The sequence below is a fragment of the Colletotrichum navitas genome (genome assembly GCF_030913465.1).
Source record: "Colletotrichum navitas strain CBS 125086 chromosome Unknown LY79scaffold_38, whole genome shotgun sequence".
Lineage (NCBI taxonomy): Eukaryota > Fungi > Ascomycota > Sordariomycetes > Glomerellales > Glomerellaceae > Colletotrichum > Colletotrichum navitas.
The window spans coordinates 224,204-246,633 of NW_026850584.1; the positions used below are offsets into that span (position 1 = coordinate 224,204).

Here is a 22,430-nt window from a genome sequence, read left to right on the forward strand (position 1 = left end):
AACAATACCAAACAATATGGTGCATTGTCACTACAGACGCGCCAGAATGGTATGTCTGTCCAGTCTACAGGACAGTTCTTGGCGACGAAGCCCTTTTCAAGGAAACATGCTCCAGCACGTTGTTTCAATTCGCCCCCTCTCTCGACGACGTTCTCCAATCCCGCACACCTCCAACAGTTTCTTGGATCAAGGAGTTGCCAATTGAACCTGCATCTCACAAAGTTTGGGGTGTGTACGCTGTCCTCATAGTTAGAGGCAACGACAGGCCACGACTTTACATAGGTTCTGGCACAAATGAGTCTAGCGGCATAGCTTCCCGCCTACGAAATTACGATAGGCTAAGCAGTCTATCTAAAAATGTCACCAAATCCCTTGCAGAGGGGTACACAATTGACCACAAGGGGCTACTATGCTGGACACCAGTACCAGCGTTCAATAAACTCTTTACTATACGGACAAGAGTTCTCGCAGTTGAGGCAGTTCTGACTATACTCTTTCATGCGGGAAACTACACCAAAATGGATGTTCTCTGGGAAGACTTAATGCTATGGAATCGAAACCAAATGGCTTGGGATCTGCGCGTCTCCTGGTTTGATCTCTTGTCTCAACAATCCTCCTCAGTCAGTTTCCGTCCGAGTTCCTGGAATTCAGACGAGAATACTGATGCTTTCATCTCATATCTATACCTATGGAATCGAAACCAAATGGCTTAGGATCCGCTCTGTAGCCACACTGCTCTAATGGAGAGGCCACGTGGAGAACACAACATGACCGACGATTAGCTTAACGTATACAACAACGAGCGGCGACAACGAGCAAAGGAGGTTATGGCAAAGGCCGACGTCATACTATACTCCTTCATGCGGGGAACTACATAAAAATGGACGTTCTCTGGGAAGACTTAATGCTATGGAATCGAAACCAAATGGCTTGGGATCTGCGCGTCTCCTGGTTTGATCTCTTGTCTCGACAATCCTCCTCAGTCAGTTTCCGTCCGAGTTCCTGGAATTCAGACGAGAATACCGATGCTTTCATCTCATATTTCGTCCGCTCAACAAACCCGCCTCCGGGGAAGAGAAACTGCCCAGATCAAGAACCATCAAGGGTTGGTGGGGTGACTGTATGATGGCAACGCATCCTCGTTCACATCAGAAGTTTGCTGACCACTTGCAAGGACTTTTCGAGTGCGGTATGGATCATTACCTAGTCTCTGATGTCGACAATGTTGTTATATAGGGGGATGTCAGCGAGGACCTTCGGTTTCCCCGTCTATTTGATCAGACGACCTGTTTGACGCTGCTCATACTCGAGACCACTGCCAGACCGAAGAGTACCGACTCGAGGTGGCAATCGTCTTGACTCCGGCCTTGGGGACCAGCTCTTCGTCAAATACAGTGCCGAGGAGAACGAGTTGTTTTGCAAGTACCGAATCATTATGGTCGGTGTTTTCATGACGCGAGTTGGGGCCGGGATCCAGAAGGAGCACCTTCGGCATCTGCGCGACCTGGTGCCCCAGCCCGGCTTCCACTATGGTAATGGCATTCCCATCTACGGAATTGGGCTTTTCAGCCCGACCGAGGACTAGGTTCTTGCTGCTCTCGATGATTATCGGCCAGGAACCCCGTGGGACTGCCGGGAGGCAAGGCTTGTTGGAATCACACGACTTCAATGAAGTTTATGATAAAGCCTGTGTAGCTACTTCCACTGCAGCAAGGTTCGTGCGGACCAGGGAAAGATTCTAAGGGAGCGCAGTCGTTGCAAGAGAGCTTGGTACTGCGGAGTTGTAATTATCCAGTTCTTCATCTCCATGCTCAAGCTGACGACAACTCAGGACTGCCAGAAGGCCCATTGGAAGCTGTACAAGCCCATTCGCAATCCCCTTGACCAGCCCACGCGTCCATGCGCCGCCCTAAGTCTCTAAAATGATTTAGGGAGGACCGAACATCTTTTCTGTGGTGTTTTAGCTGCTTCTGAGGGCTTATGTTGTGTTGATTCCAAGGGGAATTGCCTGCACACAGAGACATGGAAGCCGGTAACATGTCGGGACCAACAGTTGACAAATGCCGTCAAGGATGATGATAAACGATATGTCATAGTTAGCCAAGTCCAACTGAATGAAATGAGGGAAATCCTGCACATTACTTTTCGACCTTTCCCTACGAAAGGGTGTATATAAGTGGCGTTAACACTGCTGTGCTGCCTCAATCCAGCTTCAAACCCGACGGTGGCGTACAGACAAATATCGGACTTTTAACAGGAAATGATAAACTTGAAGATCTATAGGACTAGACTCCATCACTTAATTAGGAGCTAGTAGCTTGCCCCTGTTGGCTCCCAACTAAATGACTATACTTCCGCCATAAGCAGTTGTATGCCGCCTCGGCTACCGGTCCCTGCTATCCCAAGCTAAGCATCTCACAAGTAGTGAACGCCACGTCCAAAATGCTCGTATTGAGGTCCTAGTATCGACCAGAGATGGTCAAAAAACGATAATATACCAGGAGCAACGTCCAGGGCCGCCGAGGACAAGGCTACAATCCACATGTCTGTGCAGAACGAACCGGGGAGGGCGGGCTGTGTTCCTGGCTGTTAGTTGCCGGGAACCGTCAATGCCGGGATGTCGGCTTCGGATTCCATCCTATCAGGATGGCAGTTGCGGTACCGAAGCGTTGGGTTCTGCTAGCGTGAATAGATGATTTCCAGACGTACAGCTACCCTGAATCTCGTCTGATTCTTGCGCCCCAACAAGGATCGCGTCTCCTGGTTGTGATGTGGGATGGCGTGTATGTAGTTGCTTACATTGCTTACATCGCTCCACCTAGTGCCTGCCGCTTGGCTCGCTAGCTAACGTTAGCCCATTGTTGGCTTACACAGCACGCGGTGTTCAAGTCGAATCCGTCGGTGATCGGAAACCACGGACGGTAGCCCGATAGTGACCCGCTTAGGTCCATCCACGCTACCGAGGCAGCCAAAGAACACAAGGCGCTTCCTTTCATCTCCCAATCTTCACATCACCACCGTTTCCCCTTCTGCATTGCCAGCGGAGCATACGGACAGGGCCCCCGGGCGGGACGCTTACCACGCCATCACAGGGTCGCGATGTCGAACTGTTTTCAACGTCGTTGACGCCTTTGTGACGGAATCTCCAGAGGGCCGTCTTGTATAATGTGGTTGTCCTTCGTGGAAAACACAACACTCGGCCTGGAGGCGCGACGACGGCTGACCTCCAGGTCGGAGGCGGGCGGGCGGGCTAAAACACTGAAATGAACGCGGGGCGGTACCCGGCGTTGGCCGGCATCAGATTACACGCCCATCAATGTCCGGCAAGGTCCGGCAAGGTCCCGCGATTTGAGAAGCCCCACTCCGTGGCATACCGGGCACCCTAGGATCCACGGCCACTTGATTGACGATGGCGGCGACGGTTCTCCCGGTCCGGTCTGCAAAACCGAGAACGACGCCAAATATGCACGGGCATAGGAGAGGAGGATGTGGGTGAAGGTCAGCGGCGGCTTCCGTTCTCAACTCAACATCTCCCTCCCCCCGTTGAAGATTGGTCGGCGGGCGGGAACGCCACCTTCTCGTCATCATCTCCCAACAGTCCGAGACTGCAAAGCACGCCTCTAGCCGCGATGCCGGCGTCGTCCCAGCGTCGTCGGACGCACGGGTCGTTACGGACCGTCGTCACTGGCGCTTACAGGCCGATCCTTTCAGCCCGGCGCCACGACCGCCGCCTCGGAGCTTTTCTTCCCACCCCCCCTTCGGTCGATCGGCGTTAGCCTCCAGGGCCCGGCGCTGCCCGCCAGAGGCCGAGTCAACTAGCCGCATCCCAACACATCCGGTTCGTCTCGCCGCTGGGTCGACCCTTCCAGCCCTACCCAGTACTATACAGATAACTATCCGTGTCATAATCACAACCTCATTGTCTTGGCATGGCAACCCAGCACCGCCCCTGCCACCGTCTAAATCCGACGCGCACGCGCGCGGACGTACAGGCCCCCCAAAGCCTCTTTGCCCCCCCCCCCCCCCCCCCCCCCCACCCGCTCAAAACGCCGCCAGTGCCGGCGCAATCACGCCTCGCCCGGCCCATGAGGTGGATGGCCTGATAAAGGGCACGCACAGACATGCTCGGAGCCGGGGGTGCTGAGTCGCATCTGAGTCCGAAGGACTGGGGGGATAGATGAGTAGGTAGTGACCAATGAAAGAGACCTGGTGATCGCCCGGAAGTCGAGCAATGTGGCTGTCGATCAATCTCACGCCGTTGTACTGAGCTTTTCCTACCCCCTCCCCTCTCCATCTCGGCCATCATGAGTTAGTCAAGCGACCAACACCGATCGATACGTAAAATGCCTCAGAAAACAAAATAAAACCCCTTCCAGTCCTGCATCGACGTCCAAGCACCGCGCCGCCACCGCCGCCGTTGACTGCTGGCCCCCTCCCGGCAGTGTCAATCAAAGGTAAAAAAGACCGGCGCCACCCCGTCCGACGGCCCCTTCAATGTCCAAGCGTGCAGCGAACAAGCGGGGAGACTCGGGGAGAGGGGGGCCCAGGCCAGGCTGTTCTGTTCCGTGGACGACGGGATGACCACACCAACCTGTGTGTGTCCCTTGGATCTGCTCCGTCCACTGCTGGTTGCTCGTAAGTGACGCAGAAATGAATAAATAAAAATAAGAGAGAGAGAGAGAGAGAGAGAGAGAGAGAGAGAGAGAGAGAGAGACTGTGTGTGTGTGTGAGTGAAAGGAAATAAAGAAAAAGAAAAAAAGAGAAACAAAGGCCAGCCAGAGAGTGTTACGACCTCATCCCCCGCCATGGAAATCCAAAACCTGCCTCGGCCTCTACGCTCCGGATCGTCTCCTCCCATCCCCCCTAAACGTAGGAAAAGAAGAAGAAGAGAGGTCGTCAACTCAGAACCTTGACGCGTAACGCACGTAAATGCAAGGCACACAGACACACGTTGCAACAACGGCTGGAAACGGTCAAGGGAAGACAGGAAAAGAAAGGAAGAAGAAGAAGAAACTCCCTCCCTCCCTCCTGCATACCTACTTACCTATGACGCGCCGCGCCGCGCCGCTGCTCTCTCTCTCTCTCCCTCTCCCTTCAGAACATTCCCATCTCGAGCGGTACTGCCCCCGCCGGAGTCTGATGCATCATGCGAGCTTCGAAGAAGTCCTCTGACCGAGGGAGTAGAAATGCAGCCAGCCCGTTTCCCAACGCACTTACACACACACTCACACACGCACACTTACTGAACCCCTAACCCGAGACCGTAAACAAGCCCCCCCCCCCCTTCCCACACACACGCATACACACGCCATTCCGACGCCGACTATGCACCGGCACCGTCCCCCGCCGCCGCCGTGCCGTCCTGCCCTGCCGCGGTAATCCCACCCTATCACGACCGGAGAGAAAAGAAGAAGCAACTTCACGAAGCCCCCCTGCCCCTGCAGTAACCCAATAGCGAGCTGTTGTTCCATCAAGAACGAGCAGCCACCCCCCATCCCCCCCCTTCACTAATCCATTGCTTCCCTCCCCTCCCCCACAAAGTCGCAATATCTGAGAGGCGGACGCAAAGATGCTCAAACTTGCTGCACGTCGTCGGGGTTTGGACCCCGTGTGTGTGCGTGCGTGCGTTTCGCAGACGCTGTGTATGTGTCCGTTGGATCCGTTGAGCACAGCCTAGCGTCTTCCCCGTGCAGTAGTCCTACTCTTAGTATCGCGTCGACGACATGTTCCCACGGTCTCTCGCGCGCGCGCGCCCCGACGGGGTTCCCGTAGTTGGAATCGTGTGCTCTCCCCTACCGACAATCAGATGGCCCTCGTCCCCCGAACCCTGCATTTGGCAGGTTCAAAGCACAGCATGACAACACCACTAAACGGGGCTCTCCCATCCTTCTCCGCCCTCCCTCGCCACACAACTCAAGAGGTTATCGTGGCGGGAAAGGCCTCAACAGGGTTCCCCGGTGTTTGGAAGCCTGGAAGCCTACAACCTCTCTCTCGCCCCCCCTTCCCTGTCAGTGGGATCGGTTCACCACGTCATGACAACCCGTCGTTGGGGCGACGAGGAAAAAAAAAAAGAAAAAAGGTTTACATGCACAATCATTACTCGAGGTGCCAACGCTGACTGATCTCACTCACCCTCCAAGCTCAACCAAGCAGCTTTGCTTGACTCATGACCGCCTGTTGTTTGCTCGGATGAACGAAGACTGCTAATCCCAAAGTTTGAGGGCCAAAGCAAAGTTTCCAAAGTATCGGACCAGTAAAAAATTAAAAAACCATAAAAAAAAAACATCACCATTGGACCCGTGAAGCCGAGGACTGCGTACACTCGGATGCTGTGGCGTGGCCAGATACATGGGATCGATTGGGAGAGGTGGATTGGAGCTTTCATGAGATTTTATTTTGATTATCATGTCCAATTGCTACGATGGAGTATGGCGACCCATGAGCCCCTTTGGTGCTGCTCATACCTGTCGAATCCGCCTCATCACAACTCTGAGAGTCTCCTCTCCCGCTATGTAAAGAACAGCCAGGAACCAACGGAAAGCGCCCGAGGCGTGTGAATGGTAACTAAGTGTGTCCTTTTGTGCCAAATGACAACGCTGTCCATGTGGTATCATATCAAAGAAAATGGATTGCAAAAGTGCCTAAATTCAATCCGACGAGACAGAGAAGGGGAGAAAAAAAAGAAAAAAAAAAGCAAGCAGGAGGGAAAGGGTCTCGGGGAGTGATGCGTCGTTTATCATTTCGAAATTGTCCGTTTCTTATCGCGTTTGACGTGAACCGAAAACGGTCGTTGCTCAGCCGTCTTGAAGAATGACACACGGTCCTTCTACGAAATCGTGGCATCTTCGTCAATGAGCGTCTGTAGGGTCATGGGGTCCCGAAGGCGTCGTGCCTTGTGGATGGCGACTAGGTAGTCAACAAGTCCCTCGGCATCCACGCGCAGTGCTTCGAGTTCTTGCTTGCTACACCCAACGGCACGAGAATCTTTGCTGGGGTAGCGATAGGCGGCGAAGACGATGCCGTGGTCATTCTGAGAGACATCCCTAGTGACTGGGCTGCGAGAGCCCGAAATGCTTCTGCGGCCTGTGTGGGTGTGGAAGGCGTGTCCGTAACCTCGCGCAAATTCACCGGCTTGCGCGTCGTCGCAGCGGTATTCCATCCATCCTTCCTGCTTCAAGATCTTGGACTGAACAGTTGCCGAGATGCGGAAAGGGCTTGTGAGGTTGGACAGTCCGTAGGCGGCAAGGAGGCGGCCGGTCATGCCCGGGGCCGAATCCACCATTGGCCCGTCCATGGGGCCAAGTAGCGAGGTCCTCATGCTGGTCGGTCTTGAAGAAGGAGCAGAGGAAGAAGCAGACGACGAAGAGAAGTCCATTGACAGGCGAGACGTGGGCGATGATGATTCCGAAGTACTCTCGGGCCACAGGTTCACAATGTAAACCAGGTCAAACTTGTGCTTGGCTGCGATCTGCGCGGCCTGAAGCGCGCCCTCCTTGGCAACGTCGTCGACGTGAATGGACGAGGTCCTTCGCTTGGTGCGAAAAGACGAGGACGTAGATGACGGGGTTGGCGGGGAAGGCGGGAAGCGCAGAGGCGCGGGTGCCACTATCGGCGAGTCCAGGGCGCCCTCGAGCTCGGGTTCCTCCTCGAGGATATCATCGTCGGAAAGGGTATAGAAATCTGTCACGTCTCCGCCTTTGAGGATCTGAGTTGCAGAGGTAATGGACCGCGGGGTTCTCGAGTGACCCTGAGAACGACGGATCGCCGCCGCCTTCTCCTCTCTCCTTCGTCGGATTGTGGCAGCGGTTGCCTTTCTCTTGGCCAGACTGAGGTCGGCAAAGTCTCTCGACTGGCCATCGCGTACGGGCTTCATTTCCGGTGATGATGCGGGGGTCGGCAGGTTTCTGCTGAGAGAAGAGGACGGGCGGCTCTGGGAGCCCTTTATACTCGAGTCATCCTCGTAATCCGAAGAGGGTGGGGTGTCGGATCTGGTGGGAGGTTGGATGACAGAGGAGCTGTGGCGGTGCTCGGGGAAAACCTTGTACGATGGGGGCAAAAGTCCGGGCGTGGACGCAGTACCGAATGGCGAAGCCGGGGAAAGGGATGAAGGGGGGCAAGGGAAGTCAAAGCCGCGCAGACTGGCGATCGGCTGACTCTCTCTTCGGTGGCTGAGTGACAAGGAGCGGACCGGGAGAGTGATGGCCGACATGCTGGAGGTGCTCAGGTGGGAGACGTGTATCGATACGCGCTCGGACGGAGATTCGGGCAGGCTTTGAGCACGCTTCTCGTTCTGGGCAGCAATGACGCGCTCCTCTCTGGCCTTCATGCGAGAGACGCGCGGGCGAATGAAGGACGGTTGAGGGAAGCTTTGGTCCAAAGAGGCGATTCGGGACCCAGTCGACTCGGGCATTGACGAGTTTGTCTCAATGGAGAAATCCCTCTTTCTGAAGAGCTTCTCCAGGCGATCAAAGTTGTTGGGCATTATGGGCGGGGCCGTTGACGGCTACTGGCGGGTTTGTCTGATGTTCAAAAAGGTTGGTAAGCTTTGGCGCTCGGATACGAGTCAAGAGAAGCAGGGCAGTGTGTACTCACCAATCCGCGTGTTTATTTGCAAGAGCGGAAACCGTGCGCAGGCAACGGCGGGATGAGAGAACAACAACAACAAGAAGAACAAGACTTGACGTTGCGTGAGGGGGAGGAGTTTTGTCTAGATGGAAACTGGGGAGGGAAGGTGCAGACAAGCAGGAAGAGGGAGAGGGAAATGCGTCTGCCTATGTGCTCGAGCGCTGACTGAAATAGGAGCAAGGTGACGGTTGTACAGGGACTCGGCGACCACGAAGAAAGGCAGGAGCAGCCGGGATGGAGGAGTGAATCGAGTCTCGGTCAACCGGCTGATTGAATGCAGAAAGCACCAAGTGCGACGTGAGAGCAGGGTCGCTGCAAGGCGAGGTGTCAGACACAGGGGAGGCTAGGTCTCTTTTTCCTGCGAAACAGCTGTCGGAGGCGAGCGAATGGACCGCGAGGAGAGGCTGGCCAAGAAGGAGCTGGGATGGTTGGGCGTAGGTCGTGATTCTGCGGTCGAGGTCGTACGGCACTTTCTCTTGAGGTGAGACAAGCACCTGGGCAGTGTGAGATGCGGCGCAATATATATGGCGAGTACCCTTAATTCGGAGTTGACAGAAGGGGGGGGGGGGGGGGTTGGTCGTAGGGGATTGGTTGGGTGATGTCTATATGGGAAACCCCGATATGGCGAGAGAGAAAAAGGAAGCGAGACACCCGGTAGGAATAAGAAAGGACGGCCGGCCGGAAAGGAGGTACAGCGGTGGTCGGTGTCGACTGCTCGGGTGAGGACTGGTTGTTGTTGTTGGATGAGAGGTGAAGGAAGCTAGAGGGGCCGATGGAGGGATTGAGAGTTTGGATGAAAAATTAAAGAGGGGAAAGAAAGCGACCGAAGATCAGCAGAGAGTCGCGAGAGAGGTAAGGGCAAGGTTAGATTAGAGGGAGTTGGAGGGAAAAGGAGGACACGGACTCGAGATGGGAAGACACGGGAGGGAAGAGGTGAAGGCTTTAAGATATGTTCGTGGCGTGTTGAAACACACAGACGGAGGTGGGACAAAGGCGAGGCAGGTACGGTAGGGTACTACTGTACTGTACTGTACTGTACTGTACTACTGTACCGTTTTCGAGCAGACCAAGGACGACGACTGGAGAATGTGACGGGTTGGGTTGCGTAGAGCGAGGATAGGGTAGGGTAGGGTAGGTGCGCTCAGATGCAGTTGCAGCAGGGCAGATGCAGATGCAGCCACCACCGGGTCAGAGAATCGGGTCGAGGGGCCAGATCCAGGTCCAGGTCCATGTCCATGCCGAGCTGCAGAGGCACCGGGGAAGCAAGATGTGGCTGGCGGGGGCTGACTTTGGGGGGGAGGGGGTGGGTGTCTCTCACTCTCACTCATTCTCTCACTCGTTCTCTGGGTGGGTTGGTTCTGTGGTCGACGAGACGAGGTTCTAGCTTGCGGACGTGGGAGTAGGAGTGGAAACAGTGGGAGCGGGAGTGGGTGAGGACGGGATGACATGTTCTTGATGCCAAGGGGGGGGGGGGGGAAGACGGAAAACACCAACAGCCGTGCAGGCGAGCTCTCCGATTCCGAGAGGACGATAGAGAGTGCAGCTTTTGCTTCAGGTAGCACATCCATGGCTGCAATGGCAACACTCGAGCATAGGTGGTATCGTCGGCTGTAGATACGATGCATAGGTAGTATTGTAGGTAGGTACGGAGTAGATACGAATGAATACACACCATCACCACCACCGACTGCGTCGTACAGGATAGGACAGGGCATAACATACAATGTAGTTAGATAGGTAGGCAGCTAGTGGGAAAAGAGGCTAGTCGAAGCCACGCAAAAGAAAAAGTAAAAGCATACCTATAGGTACGTACCCGGAAGTTCGCGTCGACCAGGTGCCGCCACATGCGTCTCGATGACCGGCCATCCCTGACGTTCGGAATGCTCGCAACCAGCAGACGCAGGCGCGTGGAGTCTAATGCTGTGGGCGGACGGGAGAGGCAATTGGAGGTGGGGGTGACGGGTGGGGTGGGGCCGTCCTGATGGAAATGGCTGACGGGGTAGGTGCGGTGCGGTGCGGTGCGGTGCGCCCCAGGACGGGGGGACACTGGATGCTGTACCAAGGTGCTGTACGAATACAAGGCGGTCGGTCCATTGAGGTAGGTAGGTAGGTAGGCACGAATACACGATAGTGGGATCGAATAGGTAGTCTAAGACGGTCGGAAAATGAACGCTGGACGCTGGGCATTTGGACATCGACATCGACGTTGATTATTGGATATTGGACATTGGAGCTGCCTCGGTAGTCAGTCAGTCAGCTCGAGGTCGGGACATGACCATTCGAGCGCCGTCTGCTTTCAGTGCATGTGGATGGGTGGGCACAGCTAGAAAGAGGGCAGGGGTTCTATGAGTGGGGATGCTCTCATGGCTCTCATGGCTGAACAGGGATGCTTTGCAGGCCTCTCGGGCGTTATTACTGGGTATGTTTCTTGAGGGGGTAAATTGGAACATGGGCTTTGACACAATTGTGAGGAACTAGCAGCACACGATGCATTCAATGCAAGTTGGGGAAAGGAAGAAGGAACACCTATCTCGTCTCGTACTTCCTTCCTGCCTGTCGTCATTACCCTTGCCGTTGGGCAGGCGTGGATTGGATGGCTCTATCCTTTTTCCTTCCAATCCTTCCTGTCCTTTCCCTGTCCTTCCCCTTCCCTACCCTTGCCGTGTTGTGTGTTGTACCGGTAGGGGGAGGAGGAGAGGGGAAGGTACGCGGTAGGTACTGCGGTTCCTGCTGCCGCACGGATACACACACACACCAAGGGTGCTTGCCCGGTTTCCCTGACAAAAATAAGCACCAGTAATAAACGGCACATGGAAGAGCAGGAATAACGCAATAATAAGCAGCCTCTAGACGATTTGTTAAATGACTCCCCGAACCCCCCAAGCAAGCCACTGGCTGATTTGCAGTGGCACGGAAGAAAAAAGGCACGAGCGCAACGACGACGACGACGACGACGACGACGACGACGACGACGACATCAACCCTGCTCTGCTCTGCCCTGCCCTACCCTGCCCTGCCCTGCAACCTCCTCCTACTTTGCTTGCCTGCTACTGGAGCAAGAGCAAGAGCTGGAGCAAGAGCTGGAGCAAGAGCAGGAGCAGGAGCAGGAGCAGGAGCAGGAGCAGGAGCCGGAGCGGGCCGCGACATACAGAAGCAGCAAGAGGTGCGCGCGCGGGGCGAGGATCCTTCTTGCCCCTTATGTATCAATCACCAAATGAGCCCGTCCATCAATCCTCTCGAGAGGTGAAACATTGCTTCTTCTCCATCTTTCTTCCCCTCCCCCTGCTTTTGGCCGGGCCCTCCCGTCAGGTGTGTTACGGTATTTCTTCCATCCTTTAGTCTTGCAGTCGCTTTCCAAACATATGCTCCTTCGAACCCTGACGACAGCCGTGCTTCTGATACACTACATACACCACACACCCTACACACACTACACCACACTACACTACAAGCGGCTGCTACTCGGACTAGCCCGTTTTGTTTCGTTTCTTCTTCGGTTCGGATAGGGATAGGTGTGTGTGTGAGCCCCACCACAGCTGCCGCCCGAAATTTACCGGGCATCCCAATATGACCGCTTCCAGCCTCACCTCTCTCAATTGCTTATCTAGGTATCTACCTACCTACCGCGTGTCTGGTAGGTAGGAGGCAGACGAGAAGGTAGACTGTGCAGCCACGTCTGTCGGTTCGGCCGGAAACCGTCGCAGAAAGGGGCATACCAATGGCCGGAATTCCTACTACGTAGGTTGCGATGCAGGTTCCCGGATGCCAACCTTTCGCTTCCGCTCTCGAGCCCCCTCCGAATCGAGTACAGTCTCGTCGAGCGGAGCGGTTCCGTCTAATGCCAGCCAATCATGCCCCCGTCGTTCTGCCTGGCTGCCTGCACTGCACTGCTCGTACTAGCCTATCTGCCTCCCTCCCTACCTATCCACCTATCTACCTAGCACCTTTTGGTGGAACATCCGTGCCGAATCTGCCTTAATTGCATACTACCCAAGGTACCGAGTATACACCTACGATTTAAGTATGGCAAGTACCTAGGTATAGTCATATACTTACGGAGTAGTGCGAACGGGATACTCTCGGTACGTGAAAGGACCCCCCCCCCTTCCCCCAGTAGGGTTTATGGTTTGCCTGTCAATCCTGTCAAGCCTGTCAGGCAGTGTGGGGCATGTCACCCACCCGCCACTCCTGAGCATCTAGTGTACGCAGTAGTGCACTTTCTCAACCCTCCCCCCCCCTCGTCATGTCGTGTTGAACCTTTTCGAAAACAGACTCGGAGTTATTACCGACCAGACGATCACCTCAACAATCTGTCATTTCTCACCAGTCCAAACACACACACACACACACACAACACCCAGCGGCACCCAGCGACACGGCGCATCAGGCCCAAGCAAATCACAAAAGACAAAAAAGCCTCCTCCTCCTTTTGTCTTTTTTTTTTCTTTCTTTTCGTATACGATACCCACCGTCACCTGACGTGTTTCGCCAGTGAGACTAACTAACTAGGTCGTCGATCAACGAACCATGGATCTCCCCCCATCATGTGCATACTGATATTGAGTGAGTAACGACGCCATGCACGACATCGTATACACGGGCCCTGGATGACAACTTTACTGTAAGTAGTACATCGCACACCACCTAGGACACCATAGTACATAGTATACTGACAGAGTGCTGTAGGTGACCAGGACCGACCCCCTGCCCCGGAGTAAGGCACGTTTCGAGGCCCTCCTTCGGCGCGCAGAATGCCCCTGTGCGCCTAATCCAACGTGACAGACAGCTTGATGATCGACCATGATTACCGCGAGAGCTTTGACTTATCCACCGCCCAACTATCAACGGCGACAGACACCCTACCCTGGACACTCCTCTCTCGCTTGCATGCATGCATCCGGGCTCGAGCGTGCGTCGACGTCTCCAGTGCTGCTGTCTGTCGCTTTGTTGACATGACATTTGCTTGCGACCGCTACCTGCCGCCGAACCGGTTTCCTCCCGTCTCCTCGTCTCTCGTCGCCGCTAATGCGAACGCACAAAACTCGTCAACATCAGATGACTTTTCCAAGACCTCACTACTGCAGCAGGCTGGCCCAATCACATTCATTACGCACCCCGCTCACATATACAGTACCATGGTTTTGGTATTGTATTGCCGTCGGTTCCAACACCTCTCTCTGCATTCGACGTCATATCAACAACATCATATTCCCCTCCTCTTTCGACATTCATCATTCCCCTTCGTAATGAACAGGCAAACAAACGGCCAACCTTTTGACCAGTGTTGATGTCTCCAACATTGACTTTATCTGCGGCTCGCCCCACAAAGTGCCCACCGGGGATGCCACCTCGGCTTGGAGCCATGGCTGGCCTCTTTTTAAATTTTTTTTTTTTCATGACCTTCTTGGGTTGCCAGCGGGTAAAGACGTAATTTGACCTCCCGGGCACCAATTTCTCCGACTGGTCCTTAAGGAGGGAGTAGTAGTGGTTGGACCCGACCCCCTGATCAAATAGTCGCCGAGTGCAATCTGCACCGTCTCCGCCTATATCCATCCAACCGAGCAGCATTGCGATAAATGTTTACACCATTGCCGAAAACAGTCGCAAGGTTTGCTCTCGGTTAACAAAGTCAGCCACCGATGGCTTAGGTACGGTACGGTATGGTATGGTACTATTACTCCGTACACAGGAACCGCTCCGGGCGCAGGGTCCAGACTTCAGACCCTACGGGCTTTGACCTGCCGGTCTCAATCAAGGTCCCCCCCCGTGACGGGGTTTTCTTCCTAGCCTTGCTTTGAAAAACCTCCGGCCTGTTGATCTCGCTTCTTGATTTTCCAACGTTCGCCCCGACTGAGCTAACTAGAACCCAAACGACAGGGCCCCGCTTGCAGGATAAATGGTGATAAGTAATCCACCTACTAATAAGCCTCACTTGTAGTTTACAAACGATGATGCCACAACCAAATCTCCACTACACCGCGCCGAGATGACTTTGCGCTCATCTCATGGCAACGAGAGCAACATCGTGGGCTTGGCTTCGCCGTCCGTCTGATCACTCAGGCCGACACGGGATTACCTACCTACCATTGCTGCAACGTCGGTTGCATAGTCCCCAGAGATGGCCAGATTTCCCACTCGACGACTGGACCCCCGACCATAGAATAAACGTGTCTGTTCGCGCGGACCGAGTTTCTGCTGAATCATCAACAACCCTGCCCGTTTTCGGCACAGACCTGCCGCCCGATGACTCTTGTACGGTACATGAGCTTCGGATGCTACGCTTCTGCATCCGTATGCAGTCGACGACAAGGCCCGCCCCGGTGCCTATGTCTTTGCCATTGCCATGGGAGACGCTGCACAGCTCCTCGAATCAAGACTTCTCCTCCTCTACCAAAGCGGCATGCCAAGCGATGGTGGTGTGTGTTTGTGTGTGTGTTTTTTCTTCTTCTTCTTTTTCGTCATCAATGCCTACTTCTGGGCCGCCCGCACTCTCTTTCCAGTGGGCGATGGGGGGGGCTATGGCAACACGTACTTGGGCCGAATCAGCGTTTTCAGGAGACGCTGCGCCACGGTCTCGACTTTTGATTCGCTTTTGTTTTCTTTTTGCTTTCCCACTCCAATCATCGTGCAGTCTACGATGTACACTAGGTACATCCCTCTGCAGGAACTTCCGCTTCCGTTTCCTTCAGAGGCCCGAGCTTGACCGGACTCCCCAGGTCTCCCCCAGATAAACTCCTCACGTAAGCGCTTTGAACGAGTCCCCTCAACTTCATCAGCAGCACCATCTCAAGAGGGGGACCGCCTTGGATCTTGGATGCGCATCTCTGTCGGATCTTGTGACTTACCAACAAGGCGTCACGCCCAAGGGAAACTATTCCGCATCCGGGATATTTGAGAAGCGAAATCTTATGACAACCAGCAGCTCAAACCCTCTGGGGCCGGGAAGGAACCGCTGGAGGAGACATTTCTTTCTACTGACTTTCTTTCCAGTATCCGCTCAAGAGCTTATTCCGGCGTCGATGGCAGCGGTGAAGAAGAAATGGAATCAAATCGGAAGCCACAATGGCCTGGTTTTGCGCGTCTCTATCTTTTATTTTACTTTTATTTTATTCTTTTTGCCGCATCCAAGTTATGTGCCAGCACTCCCCTGGTGTCCGCACGTAGGTGGACTGGGTCGATGCCAGAGATATCCCGGTTTCTGGTCTCTTTACGCGCATACTTGACACTTCAGTTGGAGGAGGCAACCGGCAGCCACGTGTACTTTGCCGTATATATTACAGCTCAAGTCATCTCGCTTTGATGTCCGCTTCTTGGTTATACACCGTCACAACTCCGTCGTCCAAGATTCCGGGGCAATCGCGGGCCCTTGCGGCCGCCAGCCCCTCGTATACTCTCTCCCTCTCGCTCTCCCTCTCTCTTGTGCGATGTGTGTCCAGAACACAATGGCCTAGTCGTGTGTTACCGAGTTGGGCGAGCTCGGTTCCTCCCCCAACGCCCACCTATCTAGCCCTTTTCATTCGACCTGACCTGGCGGCTGTAAGGGGAGCTGGGGGCGTCGTCTACACTTGCAGACGCCGCTAGCCGTGATTTACTATCGGGCAGCCACACCGGCCGTACGTCGTTATCGTCGTCTAGTACCCCCCCTGCCGGGTGAGCTTACACGCTTCCCTCCGTCGCCAACCACAGCCAGACGTGGCCTTCTTTTTTTTTTCTTCCTTTTTTTTTCTTCATCTCTCTCTTAGCATGTCCAACCTTTTTCTCCTCCGCTAGGTACGGTTGGTGATACGTTTTCAGCCCGTCATTTAGAATTTGTATTGCGGGGTTTGAATAACTGGACTCTCGACTCGCTCCCATCCCTCTCTCCCCTGGATGGGCGGCTACACTCGCTTCGTGATGGTGAAGCTCCCGCGCTTCGCTTGTAGCCTTTTCAGGTTCTGGCTGACCCAAGGGGGGGGGTCTTGTGGAGAGACACACCAAACCGGGTTGTTCGGGTCAGAAATCTTGGTTGCCTAAGGACGGTTTGATAAGCTTGATTGATGACGGCGATGATGAGGTTGTCGGCGCCGGCCCGTTCGAAGATGCAGATCCGACGACGCAAGGGGGTGCATGACACTGCTCGTCTAGGCCGCCGCCCTCATCCCCTTCAAACGCGGGACCATGGAGAAGAAGGGGGGAGAGGAGGAGCACTCTGTGTCGAGATTGGAGAGAATGTTGTCAGGCAACTAACACCGGAAAGCTCGCCATGCAGTTCCCGGTAAATGTAGGTACTGCGGCGCGGCGCGTATCTAGCCCGGCTGCATGCAGCCAGCCACCCAGCAGCCCCCCCCCCCCACGGGCGCAGCAGCAGCAGCAGCAGCAGGCACGCTGGGCCGCCGTCCACCCGATGCGGCCCGGGTGGTCTGGCTTCTGCTTCCGGAACTTGCACTTCACCGTTTGGGGGTAGGGGTTTGGGAAAAGCTTGCGGCTGCGCCCTTGAAAGGAGCTTTGCTGTAACGTAAATGACCGGCGGTAGCGGCCATGATTCACCTGCGGCCGGGTGGTGGTGCTTGTGGCTGTATCCATCCTTCCCCCCCCCCTACAAAGGTAAGCCTGCTTTTGTCCCAAAAAACGAGATCGATCGAGGAGGCATCTCGCTGCATCGAAATGCGGCCTACATGTGACTTGTCATCCCACGGAAAAAAAGAGAGCCCCCCCCCCCCCGACATATAGAGTCAGCCAGCCAGCGATGTAAGGGGGGGGCGGGAGGATCTCGGCATTTAGAAGGGGGTGGGGGGAGGAGGGTGGAATTTTTTTATTTTATTTTTTGGATTTGGATTTGAGCTTTTTGGTACGATGATCACAGGACCGAAAAGCCCATGGGGACGAGAGAGAGAAACCCACACACCCATTTTACCCCATATATCCCCGCGTTTCGACCTGATGAGAACAGGGTCAGGACTTTAAAAAAGCATTTGAATATAAGTAATAAGACGAAACCAGGAGAGAGGGGGGGGGGGAGCACGACGTCATGAAGTGAGGATACGGCGCTCGAGAAAGATAGGAAAACGCAAGGAAACCGGCTCTATCCTTTTTTTTTTCCACGCACGCGGAAGGGAGATGGTTTGTTTGGTTTCCAGCTCCTTTTTCGATGGCGGCGGGAGGGGGCGGGGAGTTCGAGCCCAGCTACTACCTACCTCTTCCTGTCTCAGTCTCCGAGACAAGGTTGTCTTGGGTCAAATTCCTTTATGTTTTTTTTTTGGTGGTCCTTACGAGGTTTTATTGAATGAAGGACCCGCCAGCTCCGCCGCCGCCGCCGCCGTTCAACGGCCTCCGGCGTTTGACGGAGAGACAGGACGAATCTGGCGAGGGTTGTGGGAGACGGGGGGGGGAGGGATATCTTTGGGCACCTTGCTTCGCCCTGATCCCGATGAAGGTTTTCGATGTAATGCAAGGGCGTATGGACGGCAAGGGTTGGGTTTTTCGGTCGCTTTTCTCCTTGGTGAGGTTCCACGTTTGGTCGGCCTGGGGGGGGGGGGGGGGGTTAGTCTCGACCTCATGCTTGGTTGGCCCCACGTTTTTATCTGAAGCGTTTTCAGGCGGGAGGTGATCCGAGTAAAAAAAAGGTGGAGAAATGTCTTTACTCCGGGGACTTTTGTTTCCTTCTGCCATCGTCATCGACGGGAAGAGGGAAAGGGGCCCTGTTCTACGTGGCATGCGTGCCGATCGTCTCGGAGGGGGGAGGGGTCGGAGGGGGCGGGCTCCGTGTTCTCCGGACTTTCACTTTTACCCCGGTTTGACCTTGAACCTGATACAAAGCTCGCTGTCGCGTACGCCCGAGTTCCCACTTCGCGCGCAGGACGGTCCCCGTGAGCCCGCCGGCGGCTTGTTTGCGGTTGTGGCTGCTCTGAAACCGGTGACGTACGTGAACCATGTACGCGGGGGGGGAGGTCTAGCATACACATTTCCAATAGCAGATTTCAGTCACCGTCCTGTCACGCGATGGCGGGGGTGGGGGAGAGGGGCTGGTTTCCTCGTGCGGGAGGCAGGTTGAGCAAGTCCCGACCACACCGGGCGAGGAAGACGCGTATGAGCCGGGGGGGGGTAGGGGGGGTGAGGAGTGCCCGAACCGCGCGAGACCCTCGGCCTGGGCCATGGAGCAGGCTGGGGTATTCGTTCTGCACAGTGATAGAAAGGCCATGATGTGGAGGTTGCTTCGAGGTCGGGGGTTCGACCGAGATGTTAAGCCTTCTTGAAGTCTGGGCGGCAGCAGGTGTAATGTGTCCTGCTGCTCCACTTGATGGTAATAGGCTGACGGTATGTAGCCTTGTCGTTTGTACTGACGGCACATTGATGAAGGGCCCGGTAGATAAGTATGTCATGGCATGTCTGTCCTGCTCAGGTCTGGGAGCTCATGGGAAGCCGGACTGAGTCTTGGTTCAGAAAACGACCCCTTTATTAAGTTCATGGCATCGTTGAAAACATAAACTGCCCATCAGTCGAAAATTGTTTCTAGCATTTCCAAGTTGGTGAAACGACCTTCCTCCGTCTTCCCATGTCCTCTTATGGGTCTAGCAAGATGAGCTGAGTGAGTGATACGTATGTCTGCTAAGGCGCAACCTGTGACAGTGACGGCGTTTGCTGGAGCAAGGTCTGAGAAACCAAGGAGTAAATGATCCAAAAATGGGTTTTTTATTTAATTACATGCAACACCAAAATCGCTGATGGTACTGTACTTTCGTTCTCTTCGACGAAAAAGCGAAACCCCTCGCTCCAGCTTGAATATCTCTGGTCCTCCCCATGCCCAGGAAATCGTCCTAAGCCTGAGCCGTGTGTCCTCGAAAGAGGGATGTTGCGGCTTCCTGCTTCATCATGGACCGAAAGAACTTCAACCGAGGTTGACGTATTCTGCTTGTCCTGGACCATGAGCGTGGCGCGGGCTTTCTGAAGAAGCAAGATAACTGGGTAACCAAACAACGTTGAGGCTGATGATGATCTTTGACCACGCCGTCTTTGACTCGGACAAGAAGACAGTCCCTCCGTTTCGAAAACTCAAAACAGCCCGCCCACAAGGCGCGTTGCCGGGAATCTCCAGACTTTGCTTCTCGTTGTCAGTCTTGAGCAGTCTCAACAGCATACAGAGCGTCCGGCCACGTTTGGCGCCGCTCTGCCGCGGTCCCGGACTCGAGGTCTGGTACGTCACAGCTGGATGGGGTGGAAGGAAGTGGAGGAAAGGAATGAACAAGGGCGGTTTTGTTCCCAAGAGCGAGGTTCTGCTGGTTCTGCTCGGAGGGGGGGGAGAGGGTTGGGGATTCACGGGACAGACGGACGCGCACGAGGGTGTGGACCGGAGGAAGGAGTTTGCATTCATAGATCTTCACCCTCTTTTCGTGCATATCTTCACGAGCCTCCGAGCGCGCTTCCGAGGTTGGCTTAGGTCTTGGCTGGTAGCCTCAGCCCCGAACATCTTCGGGTTTATGTGCTCGGCCGTTGGGCGGCAGGAGAAATGCCTCCCTTTTGACAGCCCTATGAGGTGTCAAACGGGCCAGGTTGGTCTTGAGGAGGACTTGGAACACGAGGCTCGAAGTCTCTTGATTGTGTCACCGACGCTGGTTGGCCTGTATCACGAAATACAAGGTTCTTGGTGGCGATGTACCCGAAAATGCTCGCATGTCCTCGAGCCTCTACGGTTGAGGTACTGTAACCTTTTTTTGGTTGGAGCCATCTCCTGTCTCGACAGAGCATACTAGTTGCGTGGTACTTCGTGTGTGAATAAGCTGTCCTGATGGGCTAGGCTATGATTACGTTTTTACAGTACGAGTGCCGTGTGTTATTATCACCTGTACCGTTCGTGCTGCTGACATTGCTGCTGGATCCTTTCTCCTGTCGCGTCGAACCTTGGCTGGTGGAACGGAAAGGAGGAACGCTGATGCTACCTTGTCGACGCAGTGCTTCTGGAAATCGGAGGAGCTGGGGTCGTTGTGCGATATGTCGTGCGCTGACCGGTTCATCGGGTCGGTGGTTCCGAGAGGAGCACCCACGCCAGGAGGAGTGGATACCCGGGCCGGGTCATGTCCGGAGCGGGGCCCAGCGTGTCGCGCCGTCCCGGTCAACGGCATCTACAGGCCTAGATAACGCCACATGGGCCCAGTACCCATGGTACCTTCAATAACAAGTTGTATGCGTGCCGAGTTATGTATCACACCATAAATTGCTCCCAGAAAATAAGAAGAGCTTGTGGCCTCTAACTTGTCTGGCCAACAATGTGATATTGGTGTCTCCATACTATTTCGTAATGAAAGGATCATATATTCATCATGAATCAAAACTTGTGCAGCATTGCCACGTCTAGCCACCCGCAATCGTAACAAGAATCCCTACTAGACAAAATCTTGAATGATCGGAGCCTTCAAAGGAAGCTTTCTCATTCGAACCCCTCCCCTCCCAGCTCAACAATCAAGCACATCCTCCACCTCCCTGCAGTACAGGACGCCCTCCACCTCCGGCATCCCCTTCACCCCCCTCCTCACCCTCTCGATAGCGACCCTCAGCTCGCCCCACGTCCAGAAATCGTCCACCAGCCCGTGCGCCTCGGAAAACAGCTGCGGCAGCCGGAACTCGTCCTCCGCGGGGCCCAGCAGCCTCAGCACCCCGCCGTCTCCGGTCTCCTCCTCGGGCCGCGGGAGCGGTCTGAATTCGACAAAGACGAAGAGCCTCTCCATGTCGGTGAAGCACCCCGCGCACGCCCGGAGGGCCTCGGCGATCCGGCGCTCGTCCTGGAGGACGGACCAGTGGAGCCCGACGTTCCTGAAGCCGGGCTTCGTCGTCCAGGGGGAGTCCCAGGCCCCGAGACGGCTGCGGTACACGAGCGGCGGGAGGTAGACGATGTCGGAGGCCGGGACGTACGTCGGCGGCGACGGGCCGGACGGAACCGCCCCCTTTTGGACGTCGAGGGGGTGGGGGAAGGGGCGGAGAAGGGCCCGGACCGCGGCTCGGGACTCGGCACAGACGCCGAGACCGACGTGGCGCGCGTGGCGGCGGTCGCGGGCGGGCTGGACGAGGTGGGTGTCCTCCCTGTACTCGAAGACGCGGGGCACCGCGCCGAAGGCCTCCCAGACGAGGAGGCGGAGCTCGAGGGGGAGGGCCATGAAGGGGTGGCGGCGGCAGCCCGTCGGCGGCTCCTCCGAGGCCTCCTCCATTGGTGGCGACGCAGGCGGCATGAGACCGGTGGCGGTAGATATGGCGTGCGATGTTGATGACGAGTTGGCTCTTGTTTGAGGTTCTTTCGGTGTTTCTGCGTCAGGAAAGGGGGGAAAAGTTTAGTAGGCTGAAGGCCCATGAGGGGGTGTCCAGACAGCCCGACTCGAGAGATGGTCGTGGTGGCTGATGTGAGACAGGCGTTGCCCGTCCTGTCGTCGGCGACCTATCGTAGCTGAGCGGCTGAAATATGTGCAGATCGCGGGCGTAGGCACGCCTGTTTCCGTTCAATCGGCCGCAGCACTAGTTCTTGGGGAAGAGGGTTGTATCCGTATTGGCGATCGGGAATGCGATCTTGGACCTGGTTGATCATAACTGCCTGACTATATTCTGACGATCCCGGGGCAGAGAATTGTCCCGGACAATAAGCATCCTATGACATCCGCGGGGGGGGGGGAAGATCACAGGCATGTGGCATTAAAGCAAAAAGTAAGAACGGTGGCATTCGGTAGAATCTCACAATACAATGACGGCGCAAACCACGCGACAATCGGAAAACACGGGCTGGTCCCTGTTCACTAGGCGATCGGGCTCCTGCATCATTGGGGGGGGGGGCTTTGGGATGGGATGAC

General features: G+C 55.3%; 6 protein-coding genes across 6 annotated transcripts; 3 read left to right on the forward strand and 3 right to left on the reverse strand.

The window, feature by feature from the left end:
• Positions 1–4,294: 4,294 nt before the first annotated feature.
• On the reverse strand, positions 4,295–4,976 carry LY79DRAFT_241571 (uncharacterized protein). Its single transcript, XM_060551747.1, has one exon. It carries the CDS (start codon positions 4,856–4,858, stop codon positions 4,445–4,447), a length of 414 nt encoding a protein of 137 aa, XP_060413114.1. The 5' UTR covers positions 4,859–4,976; the 3' UTR covers positions 4,295–4,444.
• Positions 4,977–6,826: 1,850 nt separating this feature from the next.
• Positions 6,827–8,482, reverse strand: LY79DRAFT_517558 (uncharacterized protein; the record flags this gene model as incomplete). Its single annotated transcript, XM_060554950.1, has 1 exon — positions 6,827–8,482. The coding sequence occupies one exon, from the start codon at positions 8,480–8,482 to the stop codon at positions 6,827–6,829; it is 1,656 nt and encodes a 551-aa protein (XP_060413115.1).
• Positions 8,483–11,416: 2,934 nt separating this feature from the next.
• LY79DRAFT_241599 (uncharacterized protein) lies at positions 11,417–12,073 on the forward strand. The gene has a single exon (XM_060551748.1). The coding sequence runs from the start codon at positions 11,488–11,490 to the stop codon at positions 11,962–11,964; it is 477 nt and encodes a 158-aa protein (XP_060413116.1). The 5' UTR covers positions 11,417–11,487; the 3' UTR covers positions 11,965–12,073.
• Positions 12,074–13,240: 1,167 nt separating this feature from the next.
• LY79DRAFT_241603 (uncharacterized protein) lies at positions 13,241–14,272 on the forward strand. The gene is made up of 2 exons (XM_060551749.1): positions 13,241–13,246; positions 13,312–14,272. The coding sequence occupies exon 2, from the start codon at positions 13,416–13,418 to the stop codon at positions 13,911–13,913; it is 498 nt and encodes a 165-aa protein (XP_060413117.1). The 5' UTR covers positions 13,241–13,246; positions 13,312–13,415; the 3' UTR covers positions 13,914–14,272.
• Positions 14,273–15,765, forward strand: LY79DRAFT_241604 (uncharacterized protein). The gene is made up of 2 exons (XM_060551750.1): positions 14,273–15,365; positions 15,616–15,765. The coding sequence occupies exon 1, from the start codon at positions 14,631–14,633 to the stop codon at positions 15,354–15,356; it is 726 nt and encodes a 241-aa protein (XP_060413118.1). The 5' UTR covers positions 14,273–14,630; the 3' UTR covers positions 15,357–15,365; positions 15,616–15,765.
• A 5,285-nt stretch (positions 15,766–21,050) lies between these two features.
• LY79DRAFT_670588 (uncharacterized protein) lies at positions 21,051–21,800 on the reverse strand (the record flags this gene model as incomplete). Its single annotated transcript, XM_060563799.1, has 1 exon — positions 21,051–21,800. The coding sequence occupies one exon, from the start codon at positions 21,798–21,800 to the stop codon at positions 21,051–21,053; it is 750 nt and encodes a 249-aa protein (XP_060413119.1).
• Between the last annotated feature and the right edge of the window lie 630 nt (positions 21,801–22,430).